Below are 10978 nucleotides of genomic sequence, written 5' to 3' on the forward strand. Positions count from 1 at the left end.
ATATTATAGTTGATATGTTGCTCATGAGTGTTCTGACTTATTAATTGTTGGCTGGCAATAACTGACCCTTACATAAGCATCAGTACTTCCTCAGACCCATTACAGTTATCCAGAGATAAATTCTCCAAACTTACAACTCGAAGCCAAAGTGTCTGCAGGCCACATTTGCTTCATTCATAGTCCACTCACTATCACATACAAAAAAGTCCTCCTTGTGATTTGCAGGTTTTACTCGAAGCAGACTTGAATCTCCATAGCCCAAAGAGATTTCAAATGTTTCTAAAAAAAAAAAAAAAAAAAAAAAGAAAAATCCAAAAAAGCACCAAATAAAATCTTATTATATAGAAGCATTTTAGTTGAAAAACAGCACAGAAATAAAGCAGACATAATTTTATCTCCTGTAGACAGCAAAAGTTCATATGGAAGGAAAAACAGACTGGGAAACAGAAGCTTTAGGTATTATTCCTGATTCTTCTGATGATTGACTTTGTGACTTTGAGCCTGTCACTTTCTCCAAATATGCCAGTTTCAGGAAATCGAGAATAATGGTTCCTACCTCATAAGAGTATGCAAAGGTCTGCTGAGAAAAGGTCGAATCTTAGTATCAAGAGTTTCATCATAGTCAGCAACATGTCAAGTGAGATGGCGAGATCCCACATCTATTAACTTTGTACCAAAACGTCAGCTTTTTAAGTGGATTCAGCTCCCCCCCCTTAACTTAGTGAAGCCATGTAGGGAGTGCCTAAGGACCACACTGAGGCTCTCAGGTACTTCTCAGCAGTACAGGCAAGTTGATTTTTGCTACCCTGAGGCTGATGGGCTGAGCTGCTGCTTCTGTGGGGAAAGGTAGAAGGGAGGGATGGTACTGGAACAGCGGAGGCAGGAGAGTCCTGGGCCCTGCAAACAGGGGAGGTGGGGCTGAGGCTGGATGATGGCTTGGGACAGCAGCTGCTCCTGCTAAGATGCCACTGTCCTATTTAGCAGGAGCCATTTCTCCATGTACTCGGACACCTTCCTCGGGGAGGGAGGGGCAGGTGAAGGCTGAGCTGACAAAGCTCTGAGGAGTAGCTTGATGCAGCCTGAGAAGCAGGAGAAAACAAGCACCTGCCTGGGCAGCATACAAACCTGCCTGGTTTGCAGAGCAATAGCTCTGTTTTGATGAAATTCACTCTTGAGGTGAATGTGGCTTACCTTCTCCCCATGAACTCCCAGACACACCTCAGCAGCCTTTGACTCCATTGCTTGAACGCCTGCTCCTGTGAGGTATCTGTCCCCCTCAGAATGAAATCCTCTCTGCTAACATTCGCAGGAGGCCCCTTCCCTCTGTGCCTCCCACCGTATTTAACATCCTGATGGAAACCTTGGCACTCTTTTGCCTCATTCCCTTCCCTCCATTTCCACCAGATACCTTGAGCAGGATACAAGCAGCAGAAGCGTAAGTGTAAGTTTTATGAAGATCAATAAATACTGACAATTTTCACTGTCTTTTCATTTTCTGGTTTATGTTTTTACTACTGCAAGGAAATGAAGAGGCTTTCTGAGCTGTAAGTAGTAAAGCATCTACTTTGCTGCAAATGAATGACTGATATCTTTTGGAAAAGGAGATGTTAATACCTCCAGACGCGCAGTTTCCCTCGTTCAGAAACCTTGCTGCAGGATGTTGACATTCATAGCTCTTTAGCTGACAGTAAGTTTGGAACTGCTTTCCATTGGTAGAACAAACTGAAGTGCCATTCTTTGGGCACTGGTAGGGAAGTTTACAAAGGCATTTTCCCTCCACACATCGTTCCCATGGGTTACAAAAAACTTTTTTACAGGACTTGTGTGTGTATTGGTTACTTAAACATTCTTCTATCAAGTAATTTTCTTGCTCAGCTGGCTGGACAGGCTCAACCTGTTTTTCTTCAGAATTAGATGCTCCATTCTGCAAGGCACGAAGTTAAAAAAAAAATCAAGTAAGACTAGGAATTACAACAGCTACCAAGTTGCAAGTTCTGCAAATCCCTCTCTTCAACAGTGTGTTTTCTCACAAACCTTTTCCTATGTTATGTGCATAGAAGTAATAAATTTCATTTACGGTGTCTATTCCCTTGTCTTTGGCCACCTCAGTCTGGGAGTCGTCTTCTTTCTGGATCATTCACCTGGTGTGATTTTTGCTCTTACTGGTCTCCCGCAAACACTTCACTTTTGTTCAAACATCAGCTGGAGTACACAGCAGATTATAAACATTTTAAGCCAGTGGTTTAACATACCACAGCAATGGGATTGTAAGCAAAGTTCATAATAGGAGTTAAACACTAGGAAAATAAAAAAGGTAGCAGCTTAATGTTTTTTCTGAGATGTTTCTATTGGCCTAATTGGCTTTGAGTTCAAATACCACCTGTAAATATTAATGAACTACCTAGAAGCAAATAAAGGAATGTAAAATTTAACATTTGTTCCATTGTAAAGCCTGCTAAAGCAACAAGTATTTATAAGTATCTTCAAGAAATTTGAAAATGAAATGTCCTTCCTGATCATCTTTTTTCCTGTATCTTGCACAGCAGTGGATTTGCAATGTGATTACTGATCGTTACTGGACTGCAAGGGCTGATTCTGACTCTCCAACCAACCATCTCTAGGTGAGTGGCTCTATATCTATGTTCATGCAGCTCTCCAGAAGCTCCATTGCTGGCTGAGTGCTTATGCTTAGTAAGAGCTGTAGGTAGGAACGAAGTTGAAACATGAAAAAAATATGGATGGACTTTGCATAAAAAATAAGGGAAAAGTTAGTCCTCAAATGTGATTTTTCAACTTTGACTGTGTCCACTGAATCAAAAGAGCTGAAGTTTAAAGTTCTTGGGAAGAAATCCTGGCCCTAGTAAAGTTAGTGGGGATATTGTTGGGGCAGTTTTTAATCCAAAGCAATTTTTAACAGTTGTATAATCCTATTAAATTCTTTCTGCTGTTCTCAGGTCAGTGAAATCCAATGCATTATCTCTAAATTTGCATGCCAAACTGTTAGCCAGATCTGGCTTGGCATAAGTCCCATATTCTGCTGGATGTTTCTCGTGAGTTTCACTGAATGGGAACCAAAGTTGCTGATTTTTATGTAAGGGTTTTGCTGAAAGACTCAAGTTATGATGAATGCTGAGCCCATATGGACTTTCTGGGACACTTTTGCCAGAAGAAATTCCAGAGCAAAACTCCAGGCATTATGACATGTTGCCATGTCAGAAGTTAAGAACATAATCTCCTTTCTCAAAAAAGTGGGACAGGGCGAACTGCTGCACCTTTCTCCGGTCAGCTGTGCTTGTAAATTGCACTTAGGATCATAATTAAAATCTTTTCCAGAAGCCTGCTAATGTAAATCCCAGATAGAATCAATATTATGAAAGAGAAATAGCAAGCTTCAAATATTCAGACTGGGCAAAAACAAATGGATTAATACTATGAAAGGAAACTTAAAAAAAAGTTTTTACTTATAAAAGTAAACTTTTTGACTCTCTTTAAAATAAATTAGTGATACCACAATAAAATAAATTCTTACCTCTGCTCCACAAAAATAAAAGAGAAACAAGAAAACCAAGAAAACTGGAACCACTCTCATGATGAAGTTTTATCTCTCTTTGTAGAGAGATATCCTCCAGCTAGGATTCTTTTGAATGTCAATTGTTTGATTTGTGTTTAATTTTTAACCATTAGCAAAATACTTTAAAGTGGATTTAGAAATAAAGTGCAGGAGCCTCAACTATTAACTGATAAATCTGATCTCTCTAGAGGGATCCTGCCTCATTCGAACTGGTTTTACTGTAACTGCAAGAAGAGATAACAAAAGCAAAGGCTTTAAAGTAAATGATTAAGAGGAAAAACTTATTAAGAATACACTTTTCCTTTCCTTTTCCAGAGGAGACTGATGGAATCATCAGGCTGGTTCTCCTAGTTGTAGGTGTTGATGTTTATCAGATGAATTACTGTTGAAGATAAATGTGTTTTTACACAACAGATATATATATATATTTCCATATATATGGAGGGGGAGAGAGAGAGAAAGAAAGAAATACTAATAGGCATGTACTATCCACTATATAGTCAGCTAAATTACTGGCTCATATTATAAGATTTTTATAGAAAATTGCTCAAGTATTTGACAAATAGTTGAAGTAATCTTTTGAAAGCCAGGAAAACATTAATTCAAAACAGCAGAACCAAAACCCTCCACAAATTACAGTACAGGCTACAAGAAATTGGTAACAGAATTTGCTTCCAGGTAAGCAGTTTGCAGGGACAGGGTCCTATCTCTTTCCTGTTAAGACATCTAGTACCCCGTCTGCCCTCCCAGTTTTTTGGAGCTCAGTGTCACACAATAACATTAAAACAAAAAGGCCTGATCGCTTGAAACACATGTTGGTCAGAAGACTGGATTATGGGACTGCTGAAGCCATTGATCATACAGTGCTTGGGATAATGTTTATTGCCATATGCAGCTGCTACAAGCAGATGAAACGAACAGAACGTAATCGAATGTGGTCACAAGAAGGTGAAAAAGGGCTCCAGGGCATCAAGCAAATAATTTACAGGCACAGAAGTGGGATTGGTAAACACTGTCCACATCAGATGCAAATTGTACCCATGACAAAGAAAGCTCTCCCCACATGTGGTGCATAGTCTCCACATGTCACTGCTTTCCACTGCCTCTGTGACCCCACTGTTCTCTAACACCACAGTCATGTGTTGCTATGAGTTGTCACGGCTCCTTTTTTTGTTCAGTTGTGGTTTTCATTTTTGTAATTTTTTTCATGTTACTAGTTACTTTCCTGTCATGCCATTGTCGGAAATGTATACTTTTTTCCTTAAATGGTGGGTTTGTTAGTTTCTACACGGAGAACTTTTGAGACCCATCAGAGCAGATTTGTGAGATTCCTGTTTTCTTTAAGGAAGAATTAGTTGTGTGCAGTCTGAGGTCATTCCATCACCTGAAGCCCTTCTTAGCTACATGTCTACCTTGTGACTTGGACTACGAGTACCTGGCTGTTTGTTTTGGACACTAGGCCGAAACAGAGGCACTCTGGGGAGCTGATAAACACTTCCCTGGCTTTCCAAAAAAGACTGCCTTTCGCTTGCCTGTGACGATGCTTCCCACGCACCAGGCTTGCATTGTGGCAGGCTTCTGTATGGGTGTGTATGGAGGGTTTCTTTCCCTGAAAGACTGGAGCCGTTATGCCCTGCATGCTGAATTCCCCGTGGCCTAGGAAAAGAGTGAGTACCTGTGCCTGTGAGGTAAGCTGAAATGAGTACGATAACAGAATGAAGCATGGGTCCACCTTTTTAAAGCTAGTCTAGGCCAGTACTATCATTACTGTATCTGTTCGATAGCCTTTACAAAATCAGTGGTTTTCAGTAGAGTTTTTACAGTACTGGAGAGATGAAAATCTAGGCAATATTCACTTAATCTCTTGACTCCTCTAGCATTTAAGATTACTCTGTTGCCCTCAATCCCTGCCAAGGTCTGGGATTATTTCAAGACAATAGCAATTGTATCTGGGTTGAGATTCAACTGATAGCATGGTTAGATGTTTAACCTGGCGGCTCCTAGGCACATAAATGACCTCTTTTAGCACTGTAAAACATGACACAGAGCTTACTGTGCTGCATAAGGGTGACTGTGCAGCAAACTATAAAGGGGGAGGTATACACAGTCCCTCAACTCTGTGGAGAAGAATTATGCTCCTACACATATCTAACAAAATGCACATTTCACACAAATCTGTTTTAATAGATGTAATAAATTGGCTTTCGCTCTGATTGTACTTTATTCTTTCAACTTGTTTTGATACTCTTTTGCATTATTGGTGGTTCTTGGGTTTACACTCTGCTGAGATCACCGAAACACAGGGTAAAAATGCAGTTGTTTCTGCAATTAAAATACACAGTGGTTTCAGAGCAAAGTCCTTCCGGCTCCTGCTGCGAGCAGGCCGCGCAAACCAGTGCCCCGGCGCCAGTCCCAGCGCCTGCCCAACGGCCGCCCCGCGCTTCTGCGCTTGCGCACCTCTCCCGACGGCCACGCGGCTGCTAACTGTCGTTAACGGTTGCCAGGGCGCTCCCTAACAGTCGTAAAAGTAGTTGCTTCCCCCGTCGTTGGGCTTTTGCGGCAGTGTCGGTTGGCGTTTGGTGTGTGTTTTTCCTTTACGGCGGGCGACCCCGTTTCCGGCGGAGGGGGAGGCTTCCCGACCGGCGGTGGTGCCTGCTGGGCATGCGCGCGGCTGCGGCGCGCATTGCTGACGACGAGAGGCCGGCGGCGGCAGCGGCGGCGCACGTGCGGGTGCGCCACGTGCGGCAGGGGGACTGGCTCGACACGTGAGTGGGGGGCGCGTGCGGGGGGCGCAGCCGTTACTGACCGTTGGCGCCGTTGGCGTGTGGGCTGCGGGCCGAGCTGCGCTGCGCTGCGCCGCGCCGCGCCTCCCGGCCCGTGACCACCGGGTGCTCTGAGGGGCCGATGGCAACCACCGGACCGCGGAGCGGCCCCTGAGCCGGCGCCGGAGGCAGGGGGCTGCGCCGGGGCCCGGGAGGTGGGGTTCCGCGAGGGAGGGCGCCCCTTCGGCGGGTGGCGTCGTGAGGCTCGCCCTGCCCAGGCTGCTGGCGTTCTGTCTGCCCCTTCGGCCCTTCAGAAGGTGCCCAGGAAAGGAGCTATGGATATGTGCTGTGTATGTTTTCATTTTGTGGTGCTCCTTCATGGTGTTGGGACTGGGATATGCAGCACAGTCGTCTTATGGGAATGGACGGTGCCATGTTCAATTCTGAGGAATATCAGTAAAAAACATAGTGTTATTGTTAGTCTCGTTTTAGAGGTAGGTATTACCGCAGATTACACTTTAGCTGGAAACTTGATTTTTGTATGACTGCATGTTTTTAGTAATGAGTGAAATGGCTAACTATTAAACTTGCAAACAATGCTGTCTAGAGACCTTTATTTATACAGTAAATCAAACAGGAAATACCTTTTACTTCTTAGCTGATTTTTTTCCCTTGGTTTAGGAGGTAATAGAGAATGACTTTTCGTGGAGGAGGAAGAGGAGGTGGCTTCAATCGTGGAAGAGGTGGTGACAGAGGTGGCTTTAATCGTGGACGTGGTGGCTTTGGACGGGGAGGTGGTGGACGAGGAGGTTTCAACAGAGGCGGTTATGACCAGGGCCCTCCAGAAAGGGTAGTCTGTAAGTTTTGTGAAGAGATTATATTTATTTAACCTACAATGACTGTTCCAGATGTTTAGTATTTTTTCTTTATTTTAGTATTGGGAGAGTTCATGCATCCATGTGAAGATGACATTGTTTGTAAATGTAAAACAGAAGAAAACAGGGTGCCTTATTTCAACGCACCAGTGTACTTGGATAATAAGGAGCAGATTGGCAAAGTAGATGAAATCTTCGGACAGCTAAGAGATTTTGTATCCTTCAAAGCATGTGTGATATATGATGTTTGTGTTTTAAAGGCTTATTATTAAATGGAATTGCTCTAGAATTTGCAAATAATTTAAGGCTTGGCTACAGTTAAATGTAAATAGTCATAGATGTAACTGCAACTGTCAGTAGATGTCTCATTCTGATGAAGTGCTTATCTTAAAACACTTGCGGTATGACAAAGTATGGGTACCTTGTGTCAGGCAGAGGCTTGCTGTCAGATAAGTTCGTAACTACATAAGCTATTGGCAGACGTTTTCTGAGTCTGGTGGTTCAAGATGTTCCTTTTTTGGCTACCTGAATTTCTCTGCTGTAAGTATTAGCCTAATAACAGGGTTGGCCCAAGGGAGAGGGCTTTCAGTGCTTTAGGGGAACTTGCTTATGGTCCAGCTTATTTCTTAAATCAGTTGTGAAGATAGTTCATGCTAGCATGTCCTCTTGTGAAGGAAGATGGCTGAGTCAAAGCTGGTGGGTCCTTTCTGTCGTTATTGCTGGATTGACAGAATTCCTGACAAAAAAGGAAGAGCAAGACAACTGGCGAAGTAAACCTATAAAGTGGCAATAAGACTTAGTCCTTGTTGGTCGAGCATTGGTTACCAGCTCTGTGCGTTCTTCTATCCTGTTTTAAATGTGAAGTAAAATGTGCAGTTTTAAATCACTGCTGTGATCTGAATGTGTTAACTCACAAATTCACTTTTTGTATCAGAATTATTTGAATTTCAGGAACTCTTTCCCACCTCCCCCCCACACTGTAGCATATTTAGAGACAAGAAGGGACTTGAGTGGATTTTGGAGCTCCTTGCTTCCCCATTTTAATTGGGTCACCCTGAGGCTTCAAGGGATAGCTGTTTACCCTGGCAATTTGTCTCTTCACAATTGTTTTTAAATACTCTTGCCTGTTGGTATGTTCTTCTATTACACCTTAATACAAGAGAAGGAGAAAATGATTTTACCACAAAATGTCATATTTGTAGCTATGGAAGAACCTTGGGAAAAATTAGAAATAGTTTCTCCTGATCTTTCAGTTACAATTTTTCATTTGTAGTGATACTGTTTACCATTATTTATAGACTGCCAAAGTAGAAATTCTCTGAATGTTTCTTTTATATAATAATCAAAACCACTATTTCTAATATTTTATTTGCGATATGTTCCTTAAAGAGGATTACAGTATTTTTCAGTGAAACTGTCTGAGAATATGAAAGCCTCTTCATTTAAAAAATTGCAAAAGGTAAGGCAGTCTTAATAGCAGAACTTTACTGTATGTCATCAGTTAGATAAAATGCAGCTTTACGAATAGTTTTTATTGACATTAAAAGCTAATTTTCCTTTGAAAACATTAGTATTCATTTACTCTTCATATTTTCATCTGCCCTGTATTTACTTCCTGTTGAGAAGAAAAAAAGTAACTAATGAAACTTCTAAAATGCAAACGTTATCTATTTTTTAATAACTTAATTTTTCATTTTTTCATTGTGTTTATGTTGCTGTTTGCAGTGGACAATTTGACATAAAGGGTTAAGACTGAATTGCAGATGTTTATAAAGGAATTAAAATATATTAATGTGCTCTTAAGTCCTGATAGTCTCAGAGCCTAAAAAACTGTCTTCCTGCAGTTTTACATTGATCCAGCAAAGCTGCTACCCCTGCAGAGATTTTTGCCAAGGCCTCCTGGAGAAAAAGGTCCTCCTAGAGGAGGTGGTAGAGGAGGACGTGGTGGTGGACGTGGAGGAGGAAGAGGCGGTGGTAGGGGTGGAGGTAAGATCCCAAGAATAAAAGCTGCAGAATGTTTCTGTGGTAAAGACGGTAAAGTACTTGCATAAACAGTTGTATTGTGAAGAAAAACGTTACACGTATTTCTGTTTGATATCTCAGTGGAAGAGACAGTGACCTATTTCCAAATGCAGGAGCTATGCTTCTGTAGCTAGGTGAATAATAGATCCAAAGTGTAGGAAAGAGAGTGCATTGGTTTAGAACCAAGACAGAATTAATGAGGTTAAGAAAACTTAGTGACTATTAAGCAAACCCTTGTGGTAAAGGGTAATAGATAGTGTACACTCAAAACTGTTAGCGAAAGCTGCATTTGTATTATGTTTTAAAAATCTAGTTTGAACACAATATATTGGTTGAAAGAAGGGATCAGTGACCCACTAGATCTCTTCTGTCTTGGCTATTTGAACATCATCTGTGATGTGCTCCTTGGTTAAAAATAAAGTTAATTCTTTCTTAAGTCTGACTTTCCCTCTTCTCCCCAGCCTGTCCCTTTGCATGCAGAGAGCAGAAATATTTTTAAAAAAATTAATGCTCTATTGATTTCTTATATAAAGAGCTCTAGTAATTTTTGTGTCTCATGAGTTACCTTGGAGTTTTTATAATTCTCTTTAGTATTTTGGACATTAAAATTGGATACCAAGAATACTTAAGATGCTGGAGATGGTCCCAGGAAGAGACCATTTAGGGGGGACTAGAGAACTAAGATAAAGCAGTGAATGTTTTTTGTATTAAACTATTTTTTCCTTTCTGAAGCTGTTAACAAAATAATTTGTTATGCATAACAGAATTTATAGGCTCCTCAAAATGTAATTTCTTGCTTATGTTCAGGAGGATTTGGAGGAGGAAGAGGTGGAGGAAGAGGAGGCTTCAGGGGAGGAAGAGGTGGAGGAGGAGGCTTCAGGGGAGGAAGAGGCGGAGGAGGCGGCTTCAGGGGTGAGTGTGCAATTGTTCCATTTCAGTAATAAAAACAGGTCCTGGTTTTGAAAACTTTTACATATTAAACAGAATGTAGTATTTTCTTTCCATCTGTTTTTATAAGGGTTTATAGACTGTCTAATTTAATGCAAAAAGCTTCTGTTCATCGTAGTAGCTATCCTAAACCCAAGTTCATTATTCTGTATTTTTGATGCTTGTGAAAGATCACTCTAGCTGTTGCCTCAAAAAGGCCTGTAAGAACAAATATGATGATTTTTATTTTATCAACTCTTACTGTTATATGTATCATTCATTTGCTTGAAATGGGACTAAGATGTGACTTGTTCAGTGTTTTTTTTTTCTTCCCTCTTAAAATAGGGAGAGGATATTAAAAATGGAGCCAGAAGTGTCTTCCTGCTGTCTTACCGTATGATCTGCAGAAGTGAAGAACAAGATAAATTTTCTAGGGGACCCTGAAAAATTGTTTATAAAGAACATGAAACTAAAATGACAATTATTGTTACAGTTAAGGACTATTTATCAACATACACGGACAGTGTGGCCCCTGTTGAAGAACTGAAGACTGCTCAGAATATACTTGAACTTTTTAAACTAAGCCAAGATAATGCTATTCTTAAACTGTTTCTTTCTTACAAACTATTTTAATTAATGCTTGACTTCATGTTGGAGTTGGGAGTAAACAATCCGTTGGTTCTTTTTTCTTTTTTTTTTTTTTTTTTTCTTAACTCCGCGGGTTCTCTAAATACACATCTGTGAATCTTTTACCTGTGTGTGACTGATCCCTTGTTCTCATCCTCTCTTTGCATTTAATCCACTGGGTTGCTGTGCAGTGG

General features: G+C 41.1%; 2 protein-coding genes across 4 annotated transcripts in view; one reads left to right on the forward strand and one right to left on the reverse strand.

Moving 5' to 3' along the window:
* Window positions 1-3648, reverse strand: part of CFI (complement factor I) — a 15948-nt gene extending 12300 nt beyond the window's left edge. Inside the window, exons 1-3 of the mRNA XM_026101728.2 lie at window positions 3530-3648; window positions 1615-1924; window positions 135-279 (exon numbers count right to left, since the gene is read on the reverse strand). Coding sequence (XP_025957513.1) covers window positions 135-279; window positions 1615-1924; window positions 3530-3589 — 515 coding nt within the window. The 5' untranslated portion in view covers window positions 3590-3648. The remainder of the gene's footprint in view (window positions 1-134; window positions 280-1614; window positions 1925-3529) is intronic.
* GAR1 (GAR1 ribonucleoprotein) overlaps window positions 1-10909 on the forward strand; it is a 27008-nt gene extending 16099 nt beyond the window's left edge. Inside the window, exons 2-8 of one of the 3 annotated variants that reach the window (XM_026101731.2) lie at window positions 2544-2621; window positions 7015-7190; window positions 7269-7423; window positions 8608-8667; window positions 9053-9194; window positions 10038-10142; window positions 10503-10909. In XM_026101731.2, the coding sequence (XP_025957516.1) occupies window positions 7028-7190; window positions 7269-7423; window positions 8608-8667; window positions 9053-9194; window positions 10038-10142; window positions 10503-10516 (639 nt within the window). In that variant the 5' untranslated portion in view covers window positions 2544-2621; window positions 7015-7027 and the 3' untranslated portion in view covers window positions 10517-10909. Of the gene's footprint in view, window positions 1-2543; window positions 2622-6147; window positions 6337-7014; window positions 7191-7268; window positions 7424-8607; window positions 8668-9052; window positions 9195-10037; window positions 10143-10502 lie in introns of those variants that run through there. The other 2 variants (XM_064510589.1, XM_026101730.2) reach the window with 2 other exon arrangements.
* Window positions 10910-10978: the final 69 nt, after the last annotated feature.

The sequence above is a fragment of the Dromaius novaehollandiae genome, chromosome 4, assembly GCF_036370855.1.
Source record: "Dromaius novaehollandiae isolate bDroNov1 chromosome 4, bDroNov1.hap1, whole genome shotgun sequence".
In the NCBI taxonomy this organism is placed as follows: domain Eukaryota; kingdom Metazoa; phylum Chordata; class Aves; order Casuariiformes; family Dromaiidae; genus Dromaius; species Dromaius novaehollandiae.